This window comes from Nannobrachium achirus (genome assembly GCF_963921795.1).
Source record: "Nannobrachium achirus genome assembly, chromosome: 15".
NCBI classification, from domain to species: Eukaryota; Metazoa; Chordata; class Actinopteri; order Myctophiformes; family Myctophidae; genus Nannobrachium; species Nannobrachium achirus.
Window position 1 is genome coordinate 53,934,972 of NC_137822.1, and position 15,000 is coordinate 53,949,971.

The 15,000-nt window shown below is 42.0% G+C and overlaps 1 protein-coding gene across 1 annotated transcript in view; it reads right to left on the reverse strand.

Annotated features, from left to right (window-relative positions):
• The window catches only part of cntfr (ciliary neurotrophic factor receptor), a gene marked incomplete at both ends in the record, with an annotated part of 73,881 nt that overhangs the window by 13,879 nt on the left and 45,002 nt on the right, over nt 1–15,000 (reverse strand). The window contains 2 exons of the mRNA XM_080743731.1: nt 2,755–2,918; nt 12,785–12,951. Of these exons, the coding sequence (XP_080599857.1) occupies nt 2,755–2,918; nt 12,785–12,951 (331 nt within the window). The remainder of the gene's footprint in view (nt 1–2,754; nt 2,919–12,784; nt 12,952–15,000) is intronic.

Here is a 15,000-nt window from a genome sequence, read left to right on the forward strand (position 1 = left end):
TCCAGTATCTGAACATGGGACCACAAAAAGTGGTAGCAGTGTGCACGTGTCTGGTCTGTGTGTAATGCCTAAATGATGAGCTCGCTGTATCTGTCACACAGAGAGAGAGAGACTGAGAGACACACACACACACACACACACACACACACACACACACACACACACACACACACACACACACACACACACACACACACACACACACACACACACACAGACACACAGACAGAAAGAGAGAGAGGACACATACTTCCCACAGATCATAACCACCCATGGAGACTTTGAAAACATGACCAATGATACAAAAACAATCTCATATCTGCTGGGTGAAGTACAACAACGTGCAAACACAGCTGTGATAGAGAAGCATATCAAATGGAACCCAACCACCTTAAAAACCATTGTATATATCCCTACTCTGCCTGCATCAGGGGTGAGATGCCGTGGGCTCGGTTGGGCTCGGCGAGCCCACACTTATCAAGCTGTACGCACGCACGCGCGCCCGACATGCACGCACGCACACGCGCGTGCACGCACGTCGTCAAGTTGTGTGACGGCTCGACGGCTCGGTCAACACTACCTGTCTGCTTTGCATTGCATAACAATACTCTGGTAGGCAGGCTCATTTACCCTTGTATATGCGGCCAGCATATAGCCTACGCTCGCCTAGCATTCTTTGCAGACTTTTAGCTCCTTTCGGAACCTCTCCCTCCGCTATGCAGCTCCTCACTCTTCATATCATGAGTTTAAATCACTCATTTTGTCAGAGCTGCATAGCGGAGGGACTCGGGAGAGGTTCCGAACGGAGCAAGCCAGACTTTACTGTTTGTGGGTGAGTCTATAAAGTCTATGTAAAGTTATTTTATATAAAACCTAAAGGAAAACACATTAATTGAAACTAAAATAAAAACAACAAATCAACAATGTAACTAAATAAGAAATATAATTAGATTAAAATGTGTGTTATAGAGTATTAGCACCGAGCGGCAGGCATGCGTGCACACATGCGCGTGCATGTTCGCGCGCACGTGACGTCATGAATTTAGAGGGGAACCACTTCTAAAATCCATATCACACCCACTGGCCTGCATATAATGTAACGTAACCTTGATACAAGGTTCAAGGTTCAAAGTTCAAGGTTCGTTTATTTAGTGTCCCCGGAGGGCAAATGGGTTGCAGCGGCATAGACAACAGTACATCAAACAAAACAACATAGGTTTTTAAAAAAAAAACTTAAAAGGATTCAAAAGACACTTTTAGAATCGGGTCCAAATTCAAATTTTCTCGATTTTTCAAAAATAGCAGATCTACAAGCTCGCAGCGCGGCACTCGGTGCCGCGCTGTGAGCTTGTATATCTGGTATTTTTCAATAGTTGAAGCATAAAATAATAGATGTCTCCACCCCTACATGAAAACTGTTTCACTCCTTCCACTTGCACATGTTTTGTTCTTGCACATGTTTTTGTACGACTTTCACTCGTAACAGAGTATTTGAACATTGTGGTAATGGTATGAGTGTCTAAAAAGGCATGTTTAGTACACATGCCCCCCACCCACTGAAATCAATCGCTAAAATCGCTAATTACAATCTAAAATATGAACCCTTGTTGTAAAAAAAACTAAGTTGTCCTTTAACCCATTCAGAACGGGTACACAGTATTGCGTATTATTATTTCATGCTTTAACTATTGAAAAATAGCAGATATAAGTGCCACGCTGCGAGCTTGTAGATCTGCTATTTTTGAAAAATCGTGAAAATATTTTGACACGATTCTATAAGTGTCTTTTGAATCCTTCATGTTTCTATGTCAGCAATCTGGCCAGCCATCGTCAAAGAAAAGGTCCTTTTCACTTAACTGGAGCTCAGTTAGTCTGTTCTTGAGAGACTACTATGTCAGTGGTTTGCAAACCTTTTCCTGTCAAGGACAAAATGATATGTATTTGGCCACGGACCCCCATCCCAAAATATCTAGTTCCAGGGACCCCCCCCCCCCCCCCAGAAGCAACATTTGAGTTACAAACGTTCGCTTTGAAAATACACATATTCAAAGATTTGCACACATTTTCACGACTTTTTTCAAAAATAGCAGATCTACAAGCTCGCAGCGCGGCACTCGGTGCCGCGCTGTGAGCTTGTATATCTGCTATTTTTCACTGGTTAAAGCATTCAATAATTCTAGGCCTGAATGTAAAACAAATTGACTACTTCTTCTGCCACTGGCCTTGCCTGGCACTCCCTGGCAGTCGCTCTACTCCAGGGGTGCCCAAAAGGTAGATCGGGATCTACCAGTAGATCACAAAGGCTGTGCAGGTAGATCACAAGACATGCCCTTAAAAATATATAATTAAAATATAAAGAATATGTAGAAACAAAAATCACAAAACCCATCTTTTTGGCATCTGTCACTTGAATCAAGTTGACTTGATAGATCAAGAAATCAAGACATATCAAGAAGGGCCTGTCAGCTCCCTTCATAGCTTCTAAAGTAGGCAAACCTGCCAATGCAATGCTTTGTTTTCAACTATCAGTAGCATTACAAAGAACCCGAAAACCTACCACTTCCATACGGAATGGGATGGGGACTTTTACCCCCATTACTTCCCATTCCAAGTACATTTGTCTTACGCCTGTAACGCCTGTGTTGCTATTCCAAAGCCGCCACAAACATATTTGCGTGGGTAGAGCATGTTGATCTGGCCGTTTTAAAAGTAGCTCCAAAGTCAAAAAAGTCTAGGCACCCCTGCTCTACTCACATGCTGCCACTGGTCCTTGATGAGCGGCCGGTAGCGCAGGAAGTACTTGAGCGGGAAGTTCTCCACGTCGGGCCACGTGGACGGGCTCTGCCAGGACACCTCCAGGCGCCGGGCGTTGTTGGCGATCGCCGTGGCCACCACCCTCTCCGGGGGGTCGGGTTTCACTAGAGGGGAGAAAATGGAGGGATGGGAGGATGGGGTAAAGGGGAGGGAGGGAGAGATAGGAGGAGAGGAGAGAGGCGAGTTAGCATCGTGGCTACGGGTCGGATGGAGAGATACGATCGTTTTGGCAGAATCTCGATGTTTCGATGGCGCGTTGTTTTCGAGGCTGCAGTAGTCCGGTTAGGGTTAGGGTAAGGGTAAGGGTTAGGTTTAGGGCAGGGGTCTTCAACGTTTTCAGGCCAAGGACCCCTTAGTTGAGAGAGAGATGAAGCAGGGACCCCCACACAACCTTTTCATAGATTCCATATAGCTTCATTGTTTGACAGCACAATCAGTGTATTTTGGATTCATGTCAATTTGTGTTTTCATATATTTAACCACTTGAACTGTCAATACTTAATAAACTTGACCTTTCACTCTGTACTTAGTCTGCTCATTTCCCCCTCTACACCAAACCTCTTTGCTAAAGTTCTCAGGATGCTAGGGTTCAAGTGGTTAATATAAAAAAGGAGAAAAAAAGTTTATATCACAAGGGATTTGGAGGACCCGCTGTAATAACTCTGAGGACCCCCTGTTGAAGACTGCTATAGACAATAGAAGATGTTAGAAGATTTGTCCTTGGTTTAGGTGTTACCAGAGAGAGAGAGAGAGAGAGTCCTAGAGTTCGTAAAAGCAGACCTGTATTATGTGGTGAATCTTTTTGGCTTCGTGTAGCAGATAATTACCGTATGGAGCTTTGAAATTCAGGTGACCAAAATTAAACGGATACTTTTGTGGGATTTCCCCAGTCAGCCTTTTAAAGCTGCAGCGAAGATGTGAGCAATTTTGCAGGGCTTCTCAACATGCACACCTAGTTTCACCGGTAAGTGACAGTATGAAATTGTAAGTAATACGGGTGCTCACAGTGGCGTCAGTTCAGAAAAAAAGCTAAGGTATGGCAACATGACTGGTGTCTTGCACGCGCGCCCTTGCGCGTGCAAGTCATGTTGCCATACCTTAGCAACAGGCAAGATGAAAAGTACATTTTATTATTTACCCCTGTAAGGTATGGCAGCTGCCATAGCTTGCCATAAACAATTGACGCCTCTGGGTGCTCAAGTGGACGAAAGTTAGCGGAACTGGTTCTGAATACTGGCCTAATTCAGATCCTGAGCATATCGGGTGGGAACCTTGTACGTCCAAAACCGCTTGTTTTGTATTTATCATTTTTAAAACAATTTAAAGCTATACTGTGTAAGTTGCTCAACTAGTGGTCAGTAGCGTTATAGCAAACCGCGGTCGCGTCTGCTTTTTTCGGCCGTTTTTCGCCGCGGACCGGGCCTTCAGACCACCGCGTCCGCCTCGCCTCGCCGAGACCTATCCGTAGAGGTCTTTCGTGTCCCTCTACGAGCAGCGGTTGGGGAGATACATGCTAAACTCCTAGCCCAGTGTAAACACTGCAGTGTATTTCCTGAAGTGCTCAGCAGTGTATGATCTGGGCTGTTATTGGCCGGTAGGGAGACACGTGTACAGAATGATGCATATGACGTAATTTTGCCGGGAAAAACAGCCCCGGTCACGGCCACCAGGGCTCAGTAGAACACATATAAAGAAAAGGCTTTGGGAGCTGAAATTAACAGAGTGGGTGTTCTAAAACTTTAGCGATTTAATAATTAGGACAATTTTAAGATTTATTTTATTTAAAAAGTTACATAGTATAACTTTAAACTAGTGAAAACAGCCGATCTACACACAGGTGCGAGGCGTTGTGTGCTTGTAGATCAGCTGTTTTCACTACTTTTGTGCGACAGCCTTGTATGACGAGGCAGGGCGTTACTTCGCGAAAAAAAGTACACATTTGAAACTTGGAGATACGAGGTTTCTGCCCGACAGTGACGATATGCACCTGAGACTGCCTCAGCTGCCCACACACACACACACACACACACACACACACACACACACACACACACACACACACACACACACACTCACACTCACACACACTCACACACACACACACACACACACACACACACACACACACACACACACACACACACACACACACACACACACACACACACTAATTGTAGTGGAGTAACAAGTACAATAGTTGCCTCTGAGATGTAGTGGAATGGAAGTAGTGAAGTAAAGAAAGACAATTGGAAATACCGGTACTCCAATACCTCCAACTTGTACTTAAAAGTACTAGCACTTGAGTAAATGCACTTTGTTACTTTGTTACTTTTCACCACTGGCCGCAAACACACATTTGCATGCCGGTGCCACCGTGCCACTGTAATGATATTCTTCATTTATATCATTAATGGTTGAGTAGATAGCAACTCTTAAAAGGATTAAAAAAAACAAAACAACATAATTTGAATTGGGAATACACTTTGGAAAGAATGAAACGCACACTTCACATTCAATCAAAATCAGATGCACTCAGTCCTCTTCATACGTTTACGCTTCGCAGTTACACCATAGAGCTCAGCAATACAGCTCATAGTACATTAAGAATGCATTAATCCAACTAGTAAGACACCCTAAGGGCGCGAAGCGACCGCTCGCGCTGAAACAAGAGAGACTGACACAATATGTCCATATATGGGCATTCCCCGATATGGGCTTTAATATTGATGACATCAGGGATCTCCCTATATGGGCATAAAAGGGACAAGGACGGCATTCATTTGCAAGTGTGACGCGAGTCACACTTGCAAAGGAATTCTGTCTTGGCCATATATGACTGACATGAGGAGTGACTGACAGCAGGTTTTCATAGTAAATGCGACCTACAGTTGCAATCAATTTAAATTTACCAACGTACGGTATTAGGTATATTGTCACTAGGGCTGTCACAATTATGACATCTTCCATGACAATTAATTGTCACTCAAATAATTGCGATTAACGATTTAATTGTGTTTTTGTTGTTGACTATTACATTTCTGTTTGGCTTTATAGGCTTTGAAGTTGCACATGGCAATCATGACACATAACTTAAATATACGAAGAAATTACTGACATATTACATATAGATACAATTACATATTACATACAATTTTATACTTAAAAAAGAACACATTGATAGTGAAAATAGCCGATCTACAAGCTCACAACTGCTTGTAGATCTGCTATTTCCACTACTTTTTGAAAGTGTTTGTAACTATATTAACATTTCTCAACATGGAAACGATTATGACGATTATGAAAAATAATTGCGATTACCTCAAATAATTGCGATTGGACGATTATGTAATAACTGTGACAGCCCTAATTGTCACTGTTTCAGTTGTATGTGACCAATACACAATAGTTGCAGCGGTAGCCTATTTTAAAAGTGTTTCATTCATGAGCAGCCGGAGATGAAATCCACCATCTAAACTTTGCTCACCTTTTAACCCATTTAGAACGGGTAACCATTGAAAAATAGCAGATATACAAGCTCACAGCGAGGCACCGAGTGCCGCGCTGCGAGCTTGTAGATCTGCTATTTTTGAAAAATCGTGAAAATTCAAATTTTGACCCGATTCTATAAGTGTCTTTTGAATCCTTCTATCTAAGGTGTTTTGAAAAAACCTATGTTTCTATGTCAGCAATCTGGCCAGCCATCGTCAAAGAAAAGGTCCTTTTCACTTCAACTGGAGCTCAGTTAGTCTGTTCTTGAGAGACTACTATGTCAGTGGTTCTCAAACCTTTTCATGTGAAGGACCCTCAAAATGATATGTATTTGGCCACGGACCCCCATCTCAAAAGATTTAGTTCCAGGGACCCCCCTGCAGCAAAATTTGAGTTACAAACGTTCGCTTTGAAAATACATAATATTCAAAGATTTGCACACATTTTCACGACTTTTTTCAAAAATAGCAGATCTACAAGCTCGCAGCGCGGCACTCGGTGCCGCGCTGTGAGCTTGTATATCTGCTGTTTTTCCACAGTTAAAGCAGTCAATAATTCTAGGCCTAAATGGGTTAAAATAGGAAGGAAAGTTTGCGCAGCTTTTATATTTTCCGATTAATGAGATGCAGTGCTGTCGGTCGCGTCAGCCAAGGGCATAACAATAAAGTGCTGTCGTCTGTATTTTAAGAATGCATCCGTCTCATCAGCAACAACTGCACAGTGACGGTGGATAAAGGGAACCTGGAAAGACACTTAAATCTCATCATTTGATCGTATAGATTTTTCCGGTGACCTTGAAAAAAGGAAGACGGTACTGAAATCCCAACCATGGGCGCCGTACATGAAATAATGTTTTGATGTGCATAACACTTTTCTTCATTATTTATCTTGCCTTTATGTTAAACTATTGACTAATTCTGCATTATTTACACGTTTTTCCCACTATTGGTAAAGGCCCACTTCACCTCTGGGACAACCAGATCTTATTTTATTGTTGTTTGGGACACGATCAACACAATCCTGAGCTATTTTAATATTTCAGCATGAATGATGATGCATTTTGCGTCATATGATGCATCATGCTGCATCAATATGATGCAAAATGCATTATTATTCATGCTGAAATACTAAAATATCTCAAAACACAGATTGTGTTGATCGTGTCCCAAACAACAATAAAATAAGATCTGGTTGTCCCAGTGGTGACGTCACGTGGGCCTTTAAGACACAAACATCGAAAATCTGACACAATTTGCACAACCTTCACGTCATGTACCTATCGCTCGACCCGATTTGGCACTACTTCACACTCCCTTATCTGCCTTAGACCATCCTCATTTACACTCTGATGTCAATTACACATCACCTAGTTATCTAAACACTACACACAATGTTCAGTTGCACAAATATTCAAATCTCTACACATTCAGGTCTGATGTCTGATGTCCTCCCCTGCCCCTTCTTTGTATATACTGTTTGTTTAGACTTACTGTTTTCTTTTTTGTTTTTCTTTACATATCTACTGCATAGTACTGTGTTCTATGTGTCTGTCATTCAATGTTATATGAGATACTTAAATGTTTTCCAGTGGAAATAAGCTTAGTCTTTTCATGGATCTCCTTTTAGTAGACCTTGTACCAGTGAACTGTACCGTCATGAAACTGTACCTTTTCCTATGCAAACTTCTAATAAAGTCTTCAATCAATCAATCAATGTCAATTACACATCACCAAACACAGCACACACACACACACACACACACACACACACACACACACACACACACACACACACACACACACACACACACACACACACACAAAAGGGAGAACATAGCCTGTAATATAGTCTGGCCCTCTGTCCAGACTGCCATTCATGAACCGAAATAAAACCTTTTTTGGCTGCATATTTGTGTGCTGTTTTATGTTTGACTATGTAAAAAGTAGGCCTACACTGAGTCATTTTACAAAAGGAGAAATCGCTCATTCTCCAGAGTCATTGTCATTCATATGGTGTGTTCCATTTCTATGATTGTGTTTTAAATGTTGCACCTATAGTGTGCTGCAAATGTTTGGTAGTGTGCAGCAAATGCTTAGTTGTGTGTACTGAATATGTGAATACATTAATAGTATGTATTGTCAATTGGCTGTGTGTACCAAATGCAAACACAAGATCCATGTTGTGAACACAGTTAAGTGATTTGATGGCAAAGAGTCATCTTGGGTGTCAGGTTTAGCATATTGTGTGTGAGGTTTTCAGCTTTGCGTGTGCAATTTTTGAGAAAGCCGTTATTGTATTGAGAAATTTACCGTGCTAAAATGTGGGGCATGCGTACGCATGAGGGCATGTGTACAAGTGGCTAAATATCTATTTTTAGACACAATAAGCCAGCAGTTTCTTTATTGCTATTTACAGTAACACTTCTAGCCCCCATAAGTCACATCCAACCATGAAAGGTTGCGTTGTATCTTGGGAATGGGCTTATTCTGTGTAAAATGACATATTTAGCCACTTGTACGCATGCCCCAACCACTGAAATAAAAATCTCTAAAACAATAGAAAGAAGTAAATGAAATAATTTGAACACTCATCTTTTATATACTTTCATTACAATCTAAAATATGAACCCTTGTTGTAAAAAAACTAAAGTTGTCCTTTAACAATCGTGAAAAAAACGGTATAACACCAGCCTTATATAATACCCTAATTGGGAGATAAGCGACCATCACGTCGCATACACAAACTTTAAAAGGCAATCGTAGCCAATCAGGAGGGAATATGGGAAATGGGACAGTTGCATGTTGATGACATGACTTTAGAGATACCGTGTACCGCTTTGCGCGATTTTTGGGCAAAATCTGTAGGAGCAGTGTCCAAAAATGATGGTGAATCTCACCATCCTTGGAAAAAACTGCCGAGCAGATCTCCCATGCCCCAGATGGTTGACCTGTTCTAGAGTAGCCCATACAGAAGGTCCGAGGGCCTGCGGGCCACCAGACAAGGACAGCAAAACTAAATATTGAGCCTTTCATGAGCCGAGCTAATTCTCGGAGACCCTGTGCCCGGAAGTTTCCACCGGGTCCTGAACAGAGTCATTCTTGATCATCTCCATGGGCGTCACAAGGGGGGGAAAAAGTGGGACTGAGTTATTAGGGCCCAAGGAGGTGGAGGGGCCTTAATTATGTTATACTTTAGCTGTTGAAAAATAGCCGATATACAAGCTCACAGCGCGGCACCGAGTGCCGCGCTGCGAGCTTGTAGAGCGGCTATTTTTTAAAAGTCGTGAAAACGTGTGCAAATCTTTGAATATATGTATTTTTTAAGTGATCATTTGTAACAAAGATTTTAATTCTGGGGGGTCCCTGGAAGTAAATATTTTGAGATGGCAGTCCGCGGCCAAATACATATCATTTTGGGGGTCCTTCACATGAAAATGTTTGAGCACCACTGACATAGAAACCTAGGTCTTTCAAAAAACCTTTAGAAGGATTTAGAAGACATTATGGAATGGAACGATTTTTCAAAATAGCAGATCTACAAGCTCGCAGCGCGGCACTCGGTGCCGCGCTGCGAGCTTGTATATCTGCTATTTTTCAATAGTTAAAGCACAAAATGTGAGCGAATCCTTGTACCCATCAGGGCACAGAATTTGGTGCGACACCCCTGACCGTCTCCATTAATGAGCCTGTTCATGAAATGTGCCCACTGTGTGTTGGGGTCTTCTGGGGTTCAGCTTGTGAAATTCGGGGTCAGAGCTGTGGAACAGTGGCTCTCAGTTGGTCCAGTTTCTCAGAGTTTCCCCTTGACATTTTGGGTCTCTGGGCCTGAGCCCGGTCCAGATCGTTACCGGGAGCCAAGTCACTCAGCCAACGCTGCTTCTACTGCGCTACATTTTCATGTCAAGGATACCTCTTGTGAAGTTGGCACCCCATATGTTGAAAACATAATATAAAAATGGTGTCATTATTTAGTGCTGAATTTGTGCTGAATTGTGCCGTAAATCTTATAATTTGTGCTGGTATCATTTTTTAGATATTCTACATAAAACCACTGTTCTGCTCCTATGTTCTACCATTAAGCACTGCTGCTCTCCGTCGCCCTCTGCAGGCCACACCACTGTAATGCTGACAAATCTGCTAATTCATAACCATATAAATATTTATATATATAAATATATATAAAAACACAATTGATGATTTCAACGGCACAAATTAGAGCACATCCAGACCAGCACTAAAGAATGAGACCATTTTTTCCCGATTTGGAGCCAAAAAATTGGGGGTGCAAGGCTCAGCAAAACTATAACATGAAATATCTCAAAAATGATACCAGCACAAATTATAAAATTTACAGCACAATTCAGCACAAATTCAGCACTAAATAATGACACAATTTTTATATATGTTTTCAACATATGGGGTGCCAACTTCACGGAGGTGTCAAAGATTCCCAAATTAAATCGAATATAGAGTTCCATCTACTTGCTATTTCTCTAGTGTGGCTATTAGGGCATTAACGACTTGTGATTTTTGCAAGTCGACTCGACTCCGTAAAAAGCTGAGTTGAAGTCGACTTTATCGTTTGATGACGTCATCACATCACACACGACCCCCCCAATTATGTTGGGGGGGTCCCCAGATCATTAACGTAATGTGCAACATTGTTTTCTCACTCAACTGTAAACAAACAAACAAACATAAAGTTTAAGTGTATAGAAGGTATCTTCACATTTCTAAAGTGCAAATTTAAAGACATTTTAATACGTCTAAAATGACAAATTAAACATTGTCCAAATTGTCAAATATATAGAGGCAGAAATTGTGAAAATAGCCGATCTACATGCTCACAACGCATCGCGAGGCGTTGTGAGCATGTAGATCTGCTATTTTCACAATAGGACCATGTTATACCAAATGTAATGTAGCACTGTAATATTGGATAATTCCGTCCTTGACAACAAGCAATCCTACTGTTTGAATGCTGTACAGGATTGCTTTTTTTCAATTTCGACTTTCGACTTTCTCTGGTGAGAGTCGACTTGTGTAATGATGTCGACTTTTTCGTTAATGCCCTAGTGGCTATAGTAATAGTCCTACTTTATTTCCTTCCATCCATCTTTCCATCTTTCTAGATTTTTTTTTATCTGACGCTCTCATCCTCCCACAGTTTAGGTGGCACGCACTGGGGCCATTATGTCAAATCGACCGGCCTTCATTGGGAAACACATGCGTTCATTTTGAGAGACACGTTATATAGTTTAATTTACAGCATATAAATGTAATTCATGAATTCATTTTCTCCATTGACTTTAATTAAAAATGTAACTTTTTCCCCAAATATGGAGATGACTGACATCATAGATGTCTGACATCATAGACCACATGAGACTGACACAGTATGTCCTTATATGAGCTTTCCAAGATATGGGCTTAATATTGATGACATCAGGAATCTCCATATATGGGCATAAAAGGGATAAGGACTGGCACAGAGATCTCCATATATGGCCATTAATTTATAATTTATTAGTGAATACATTTCCCCCATTTTGAATTGAATGGGGAAAATTCAAATGGTAATTCATTTGCAAGTGTGCCTCACGTCAGGGTAACCAAAATTGCAATTTCCAATTGCATCTTTCTGGGTGAATATAGATCTCATTGTTCTTCCTCTGTCTCTAGTTGGCTCAGTATGTAACTAGAGGTGTGATGTCAGGCTGTGACGTCATGCTGGCATTGTGCCAGATTAGGTGGTGATCTCATGCTGGGTGTCATATCCAGGGGTGTTAAAAGGGGGGGGGGGGGGGGGGGGGCTGAGTTACTAGGGTTACTAGGGGCCTTAATTATTTTATACTTCAGCTATTGAAAAATAGCAGATCTACAAGCTCACAGCGTGGCACCAAGTGCCTCGCTGCGAGCTTGTAGCTCGGCTATTCTTGAAAAGTTGTGAAAATGTAGGCAAATCTTTGAATATATGTATTTTTAATAAGCAAACATTTGTACGGTATAAACTCAAATGTTGCTTCTGGGAGGTCCCTGAAACTATATATTTTGAGATGGGGGTCCATAGCTTAATACATACAGTATCATTTTGGGGGTCCTTGACATGAAAAGGTTTGAGCACCACTGACATAGAAACATAGGGTTAACAAAAAAACATAGAAGGATTTGAAATATTCAAAGATTTTTTTTTTTTTAAATAGCAGATCTACAAGCTCGCAGCGCTGCACTCGTTGCCGCGCTGTGAGCTTGTATATCTGCTATTTTTTCAATAGATGTTTTTGTTTTAACTTTGAACAATGCATGGTAACCAACCTCAGGGTAGTGGTTCTCTAAGTGTGCTCTGCGGACCCCTAGGGGTCCTTGAGGGGGTTCCAGGGGAATGTGGATGTACTGTTCGGTACAGGGTCATTCGGTTCGGTACACCCTCGTATTGAACGGTTCGATATCGACACATGTTTTGTTGCACCCCTAGTACTCACCGATAGCGGACTCCTCGAAGGAGATAGCAGTGGACGCTCGTCCGAGTGCGTTGAGTGCCGTGACGTTGACCCGGTACGGCACGCTGCTGAACACCTCTGGGAATCGCACGTGGACGCGGTTCTTGTGCGCAGCGTCGCGCTGCGTCTCCAGGGGGCGCTGGTTGTGCCTGGATGGAGGGATGGAGAGATGTACAGAGATAAGAGTGAGGTTTGGAGAGACGGGGAGAGATTTCATTAAAAGTAGTGGGAGAGATGGACTAGGGGTGGGCGATATGGTGATACTTATCGTTGAGATGAAACAATGTCTCCACGATATGCCTTTTCAGAGGTATCGTATATATCGTGATACAATTGAGGGAGCCTTGTAAAAAATCGTGTTTAATCGTTAATACAGAGATTCATTGCAGAATTCAATTATACCTGCATTTTGGTCAAAATCATCAGTTCTCAAACTTAAAAATGTCAAGGTCTCCACTTAACTCTGACAGTATAGAAATGAAACCAAATGGACCCGTAAGGGTCCATTTGGTTTCATTTGTATACTGTCAGAGTTACATACTTGTAAAGTTCAATGTAGACCTCCCAAAAGGAACCCAGAGAGTCTAGTTTTTTGTCAAGTAACTTGAAAAATAACCATAAAAGCCAACGTGAAAAAGAATCGTGATAAAATCGTGTATTGTGATACAGCTTGGGAAAATATCGTGATATTGTATTTTTCCATATCGCCCACCCCTAAGATGGACAGAGGGACAGAGTTAGATACAGTACGTCACAAGGAAAGCGTATGTATCGTCGTTGTCGGGTGTAAACCTTGTATGTCCAAAACCGTTTGTTTTGCATTTATCATTTTAAAAATGATTTAAACTAGTGAAAACAGCCGATCTGCACCGCGCGACGTTGTGTGCTTGTGTGCTTCAATGTGCTTGTGTGCTTCAATTGTCACTTTAGAAATGTGCAGATACCCTCTATATACACTTAAACGTCATGCTGGTTTGTTTACTGTTGAGTGAGAAAACAATGTTGCACATTCAGTTAATCATCTGAGGACCCCGTAAAATAATTTGGGAACCCCCCCCTGGGAGTCCCGACCACTACCATAAAAAAGAAAAAAGGTGGCCTAGTTATGTGGCCTACTGGCAGTGTGCACAAGACATTCGCTGCTGTCAGTTAGACGGATGGTGAATAGTTTTCCACGTTTTAAGCAGTATTGGACGTGTAAATCGCAGGGTTCTCTTCTAAGCCGTTCTGTTTGAGCACGTGGACTTCCCGAGGTTAATTATATTTACACTGCTAATTCACCTGCCCGTGTTGTTTACACACTCGAGGAAGGGGCACTGCAATCACGCTGTGTTTACCTGCATAGTGCATACGCTGTGTGGCTCAACGGAGGGAGGGCATCATGTGAGTGTATTGCAGGGGTTCCCAAACTGTTTTTGTCTCAGGGCACCCCATGAATATTTTTTTAATCCGAGGCACCCCTACATTATAATTTTCACTCCCAGCACCTTATATTTATAGCATCTCGTCGTTGTCGGGTGGAAACCTTGTATGTCCAAAACCGTTCGTTTTGTATTTATCATCTATAAAATGTACTAAACCAGTGAAAACAGCAGATCTACAAGCACACAACGCCTCGCGTCGCGAGGCGTTGTGTGCTTGTAGATCGGCTGTTTTCACTAGTTTTGTGCGACAGTCTTGCATGATGAAGCAGGGCCTTGCTTTACCAAAAGACGTACACATTTGAAACTTGGAGATACGAGGTTTCTGCCCAACAGTGACGATATTTTAGTGATTATGTTGCGAGGAAAACGTTGAGATAATAGCCATTTTAGTTAGAACTGACTGAAAATAACATTGCACTTATTTTTTCAAGTGTCCACATAAATTCCAAATTATCTCAGCCGTCACGTCACCCCAGGGTGCCCCGTCACCCACTTTGAAAACCCCTGGTGTTTTGTACACTCACAAAAGATGCTTTTTGTGTCTCCCCAGGACCCATACTAAAATTGTCTCCCCAGGACCCATACTAAAAAAAAAAAAGAAAAAAAAAGAAAAAAGAAAAGCGATTTGTTCCCATTTAGAAATGAGACCGATTCTAAAAACGCCTTCCAGGGGGGTACTGCATGGGACCCTGATTCAGCCCGGGAAAAAGAGTTGGAGAGTTCCTCATTGCGTGCAGGTATCGGCCGCGCACAAGATTTTTTGTTTACCTTCCG